We start from the raw sequence: 6,991 nt of genomic DNA, 5'->3' as shown, positions 1-6,991 counted from the left end.
CCCACTGCAATCAGTACCCTTTGATGTAACAGTGCTAGCCTTATTATATAATGAAGTTGTAGTTACTTTTGTCAGTGGTGGATCCAGAGGGAGGTGTGTTCCCCGCCAAAAGAATACAAAACAAAAATTTCTTACAAAAGAACAAGACTCTAATGGAGTAGTCTGTCAAAATAATCTAATAGAACAGTCACTGTATGTGGTATCATTAAGACTTGGCTTGCAAATTAAATGCACTTGGTCCCTTGTGTATGATTAGGCCCATAAATGCAGTCCACTTAGAAAGGATAATTTTTATTACATACCACTACATCACAAGTTTCAGTCCTGAAACACATAAAATACCTTTAGCTTCTTGGGGGAGGGGGGTACACTCCCCTTTTACCAACTCCCTGGATCTACCATTAGCAAGTGGCAGGTCTCACTATATCAATGTACAACCCTCCACACTTGTACCAACACTCTTTATGTACACTATTTGTTGCAGAGGTGGGTATATTTTTATTGTGTCTTAATAAAAATAGTGCTCTTTAAAAATATACACAAAATAGAGTCTTCTATTTTCTTTTAGTGCGAACTTTTTTCTTTGTGCTCTTTTTACTAGTGTCCTTAACTGGTACGTATTGAAAATAACTGTATGTCCAAGGCCGTGAGATGCCTTGTCCTATTCTGAAGCTTAGCAAGTCCATGTTCATCCTTCTGTTGTGTTCTTCTCTTTTCTTCTGTTCCTCCTCGAGGTGTCTTCGTAAGTCGTTCTCCATTTCACGTCTCCTTGCTTCTTCAGCTATCAATTCCTTTTCACGTCTCTTTCTCTCTTCCTCCTGAAAACAAAATCATTTGTTGTAATGACATGAACAAGGTGTGTTGCAAATACTGAAAAGCATAGTTTGAAGGTTTAGTTTCAAATTTAGTACAATAATTATCTATCAAAAGTACATATTGGGGGTTACCTCTTTTATTCTCATCCTTCTCTCCTTTTCTTCCTGTTCAATTGCGTATGTAGCTTCTAGTTCTTTTGCTCTCCTAATCATCTCTTGTAGTTCATCTTGTGATTTAGTCTCTTTGTTAACTAATGCTTCATCGTCTGCTGACAGTTCAAGTCCTCCCTGTCTCACTTGTAATCTCTCCAGCTCGCCCAACTGAGCTACTTGCCCAGGTGTGACGTATTTAAACTGCTGTCCATCCTGGTGACTGTCATTGTTCAGTCCTTCCATCAACTCTTGCTGCTGCTTTAGTTCTAGTTTTTGTCTTTCTATTTGTTCTTGAAGTAGCTGGTTTTCTTTCTCTTTGAGTAGTCGTTCCTCTTCAAGCCGTTTCTTTTCCAGTCGTTTTTGTTCCACCATCGCACGCCTACGGTCAGCATTTGCCGATGCTTCTCTCATTTTATGAGGACTTGTTGAAACCTTGTCTTGTTGCTGTAAGAAGCTGACAGGCTCACTGTACTGGTCAGTCTTTGTATCATTATTCATTGATTTAGTGACTTCGTCAGAAAGTTCAACTGCTTGTAGAACAGTACCTTTGTTCTTGTCTGTTGTTGAGGACTTGCGCTTCTGTGTTGGTGCCTTTTTAGTGGTTTTCTTTGGAGTCTTCTTCCTAGAGTCACTGATGTCTGGCTTCTTACTAGGAGACTTGCTAGTAGGTGGTTTGGTTAATGTAGGCTTTGATTTCTTTGTCTGCAAGTACACACACAAATGAGGTTAGTGACTTGGATAAGTGTATAACATTAAGATTGTCATCACTTGGCTAGTTCATAGCTTACCCATGGTCCCTTTTGTATTAGTACACACTTCTGATATCAGGACACCTCACTTATATTATAAGGACACAAGACACTTGTCTATGTCCCATTTTGTAATAGTGTATCGTATTCTGGGAGTCTGCTCGTGAACCAGCTGAAACATCTTGTTTGTCCTTGTAGCAGCTGCTGTTGACATCAGTTAAGACAAGTCACAAGTTTCATTAGTTGTAGTAAGCCATGTTCTACAAATTAAGCTATTGTAATCTACAAAACCTTGTTGAGGTAGTGTGCCCCCTGCCTTGTTAAGGTAGCGCATGCTCCCTGACCTTGTTGAGGTAGCGCGCCCCCTGACCTTCATTTAGGACCGGCGGTTTTTAACACGGATAAATGGATAAATACGGTACATACGTCAGTATTCTCTGCAGCTAATTTTCTTGGGCATTACTTTACACAAATTAGCTAGCTATTCCACACAACTGTTGAGTCTACAGCACACAGAACTAATGATCAGAACTTACATCATATCTCTCCAAAACTCTCTGCATTTCTAGAGTACTTGAGCTTGCTACACTAGCATACCTAACCAGCTAAAGTAATAGTGTGTGGTCGCTAGCTCTTGCTACACAGGCTATGTAGCACCACTCAAAAGGACAGTGCATGGTAGCACAATTCTAATGTGTTTAAAAGAGATCTGTGCACTGAGTGATTAGCACATATAGACAAGACCAACCACAGAAACTTTTCAATTTATATCATCAAAGGATGAAACAGCAACCTAAGAAATGTATCACTATATCCCACATTACTGACTAAAGAATTCAAAGACATTGAAACATACCACACATGAAGACGGACAATGTACATGCATGCAGTTTGTGTGCATGAGTGTGCACACACTATATTGCTACTTAAATTATTACAGTACATACTGTTGATCATATGTAACACACAAAGCTATTGTAATAACCTTTGATGTTTTATCCCTGCTGGCTGCAGTGTTTGTGATTTGTGTCTTCAACAAGTTCATAATATCATTAGTAGCAGTAGCAGGAGTGGCCACACTGCTGTCTGCTGTGAATAAATACCACATAACACTGCACATATTGGGACATCCCTGGAGGTTTCAACACTGGTCCTAAAGAGAAATTTAGCCTTTACTTTGTATTATTCTGTAGTGGCTTGTAAAGAGTTCATGGTCTCTACCGATATAGGAATGGTACCGACGCCCGGGTCACTGTGATCTTAATTTAAAAATGTCTTGAAGTAAACCTTATCTATGTTTGGGACCTACTTGATATGGTCACTATAATGAGGTGGTCCTATTAATGAGGTCACATACACGAAGCTATGTTTTGGATCTATTGTGGTCAGAAAGTAGCAAGAGCACATCAAGCATATAGAACATTTAACCAAAGAGTTCATACTTATGAACTCTTGATTTAACCACATGTAAAGTACAGGTGATGATATTATAAAATCTGATAGTTAAATATTTGTGGGCTAGCCCCCTACACCCACAAAAATATTTATTTCTCAAATGGTCAACAATTGCCTTCTTGAAATATTTTTTCTGTGACATCAGCCTTCATTGAACATTCCTTAAGTAAATACATTTAGATGCTCTGTACAATCTTTATAAACAGTGGGCAATCCTTAAAAGGTGAGATACAGTTGTTAACCTAATCAATTATTCATTGAGAAACAATAGTAATTTTGTTGAACTAAAATGGATTCTGGAGAATTATTTCGCTTCCAGTAGAGCTGCAGGTAGGCTCACTATATTACACACTGTATGGCTAACACAGAGGTTACGTCTTCGGCTGCATGTATCCAATCAAATTTACAAAAAAAACTTTTTTGATTAAGGAGGGAAGTGATGTATGTGAAGGTAGGGTTCTGGGTGTCCTCAAGTGTCTACAAGTTCCAAAATGTTTCAAAGCTGTGATGGCTCTTCTGGACTATATAGGTGTAACAATTACTCCTAGTGATGATGTTTGAGATTACTCACACTCCTCAAAGAGACAACATCAACAAGATCAACAATTGACAAGTTCTACTAACATTAAAAGGACAACAAATTAACACTTCTTTGACCTCCATCAATAACACACCAGCTTCATATTATCACCAGGTGATATTGATTGTAAACACATTTGACAACAACACCAGTCAACAGCTATAGTGATGGAAATAATCATCCAAATTTGGTCCATCATTCTAAAATGTTTTTTGTTGATAAAATGTACCAAACAATATGATTGTGTTTGGCCAAATATTTGTAACGATTTAAAGAAATTTGTCACCAAAACTACACTAGTCACTAACATATAAACACCTTATACAACAACATAAGCTACCTTCATTGTGTAGTTTAGACAGACCAGACTGCACACGACTGGTGGCCTCACTGGAAGAGTCAACCACAACAGAAGGAATACTGCTGCTAGCTGCTGACTGGCCAATTCCAGAGTCTCTACCATCAGTAGGTAGTTTATCTTCATCCACCATTACTACGTCTCTTGTCATGTCCACTGCTACAGTGTGTTAAATAAAAACCTGCTAATGTGGACACTATAGGACAACTATAGGATATGACAAACATAAGAAGTACTCTAAAACTGCTTAAAGATTTTGTAATTTCTTTCAACATGCAAACACGCATCCCTTACAGAATTTTATGTGATGCAATGTAATACATGCATGTACATTACACAGAGTATAGAGTCTGCAAATAATGATCAAAGTTTTTGCAAATCATGCACTGTTCTCACCCTACCGTATATGGGAGGAAATGGTAAAGCCCACCAATATGCCTCCTAATGTACTGTACACATGAACACTCACCAACTTCAATATCTTCAATTTCACAGTCCTGCATCTCCATCTTTGATCGCCTAAAGGACAGGCACAACTACTACAAACAGACAATGACAGGTGTCCATACATACCGAGTGGATCTTTGTAGGCTATCCAGGTAGACATTAGTGAAGTGACCAGGTTGAGTTATCAGTTCCATATCACTGGCTTCATCATGGTATTGCTGATGGGGTATACCGTATTCAATAAATTACAATAAAACACTAAACAAAATTATGGCTGATGCACACATTAATGTAGCACACTACCTTGCACTACACCACACACATACCTGCATGTATAAACACTACACATACTCATCACAGAGCAAATAACACAAGTAATGTTCAGTACATATTCACCATAGCAACAACCTTAGTAACATCGTAGTCAAGTACATCTTGCTTCAACGTTTTGGTGGTGCTCAATCTTGCTAACACCTCTTCTGGCATCTGATAATGTTGCTTGGGTGTGGCTTCTCTCTCTGATATTTTACAAGCCTGTCCAACCACCATGTCCTCAGGTGCCGTGAATAGCACCATAGCTCCCCTCCTATAAGCAGTTAACATGTACTACACTAAACCGATAGTGTCTTTTTTATGGTGAATCTCATACTCAACAACTAAATACATACTTACAAAGTGTCTTGATTTTCCATACTAAGAGATACTTTAGGACCTCAACTAAGTGTTTGGGATTTTGTAGATAATATTCCTCAAGTGTCCACATTAACAGGTTCTAGTGTACACCTAATTCACTCACCTCGTAACATATGTTTTAGGTAGTGCCAACTTCCGAGTCCGTAGTGGTTTACATGATCTCCCACTACCGGTTGGTGTTGACTCTAGAAATGGCTTACCCTGTACAAAATAGTATACAACATACATGATATAAGCATGTGGGCTAAATGATTTTCTCACAAGATGACAATTTCACAAATTTAAAATTCTGCATGTAACATCTTAAGAGATGACTGTACATGATATTATTTAAGCAAACAGAGCTCTTGTACTTGCTGCTCCATGAATGGTATACATGCAGCTAAAAACTAAATTTGATTGAAAACCAACTCAGTCACATGTGAACACTAAAACAGGGTTAGGATATCAACAGTTACATTTTGTCGATTAAAATTTTTGTGCTCAAGGGCTAGACTAGTGATTAAGTATTTTGCTAAACAATAAAGAAAAATTTTGAAACAGCGGGTTAGTACCTGCCCTGTCAACAAAGGGATTCTTAGCGATCAACTAGCAATAGGGTGGGGCTCTCAACACTAAATAACGTGCCAACACCAAGACCAAAACCATACAAAGGACAGTGGCGGCTATTTTCACTTACCGAAATGGAGAAAGCAGTTCCGGTATCGATACAGTCTAGTTCCACTCCACCTTCTAATAGTCCTCTACCCCTGGCGATCACAGACAACACTGGGGAGTCGTTCGAGTAGTCGTACATCTTCTCCGCTTGTTGCCAGGGGAAATAATAACGACATATCCAATTTAACGCGCATCAACCTACCGGATATATCCGGATACAGAAAAACTCCAGTTACTCTGCATCATGTGATCATTAAAAGATACACCTACTAGAATCACACTAGCAATCCAACACTATATCAGATGGGAAATTATCCAGTAAATGAGCTATATGCTGAAGGCCAGACTGAGAGTCCGCTTTGTCCTCACTGAGATACTGACTCCATAAACATTCTACCATACCAAGACACCTGTGACTGAGTGAATGAGATTCGGTTATCTGAGCTAGCTAAGTTTAGTGCATGACATAATCTGCACAGGAAAAAAATGTAATTTTTTCAGACGTACTGTGTTAGTTTTTTTTCCTGACCAGATTTGCGATTTGACCCTTTTTGAACTTTGAAGCTTCATACATTGCTTAATTTAAAGCTAATTGCCTGAAATTTTCTATAAGTGCAGGTACAGTATCTGGTTGCACTTGTTCTGATCTTGTGAACCAAGAGCTAGTTAATCAGTATAGCTAAGGAATATGGTGTTGTTTCACTAGTGCTGGCATGTAGAATGTGTGGAAAAGGCCGTACTTTTTTGCAAATCCTGTCACATTTATCAGTAACTTGTTGCTTCTCTCTGTGTCTAGCTATTAGAGCACTATACTTGGTCACACGAGAGGATTTTGCTATATGAATTGCAAGTGCACCATGTAAATTACAATTATAGCTAAGACCATGCATGCATGAATGAGATAACAAATGTGTCTCACACATAATGTGTGCATGAGTGTTGAGGTGTTTGCAGCCAGCATGCAGTGGCCACCCTGCACAAAGCAGAGGGGAAATGATAACAAGTTGAGTAGTGCTGTCTGCATTATGAAGGATGTCAACTATAGCAACATGATGACAGTTCTCATTAGACCATGGGAGCAGCC

At 38.8% G+C, this 6,991-nt stretch overlaps 1 protein-coding gene across 2 annotated transcripts; it reads right to left on the bottom strand.

The window, feature by feature from the left end:
* Positions 1–491: 491 nt before the first annotated feature.
* On the bottom strand, positions 492–6,108 carry LOC136260377 (inner centromere protein B-like). Of its 2 annotated transcripts, none has more exons than XM_066054089.1 (9): positions 5,930–6,108; positions 5,354–5,451; positions 4,966–5,143; positions 4,684–4,775; positions 4,580–4,629; positions 4,093–4,269; positions 2,703–2,806; positions 948–1,670; positions 492–818 (listed from the first exon to the last, which is right to left on the bottom strand). In XM_066054089.1, exons 1-9 carry the CDS (start codon positions 6,044–6,046, stop codon positions 555–557), a joined length of 1,803 nt encoding a protein of 600 aa, XP_065910161.1. In that variant the 5' UTR covers positions 6,047–6,108; the 3' UTR covers positions 492–554. The 2 variants fall into 2 exon arrangements, with proteins under 2 accessions (XP_065910161.1, XP_065910162.1); XM_066054090.1 differs by having other exon boundaries at positions 2,703–2,803.
* Positions 6,109–6,991: the final 883 nt, after the last annotated feature.

This window comes from Dysidea avara, chromosome 7 (genome assembly GCF_963678975.1).
Source record: "Dysidea avara chromosome 7, odDysAvar1.4, whole genome shotgun sequence".
In the NCBI taxonomy this organism is placed as follows: domain Eukaryota; kingdom Metazoa; phylum Porifera; class Demospongiae; order Dictyoceratida; family Dysideidae; genus Dysidea; species Dysidea avara.
Note: the sequence above shows the minus strand (reverse complement) of the source record. Positions and strands in the feature narration are given on the sequence as shown.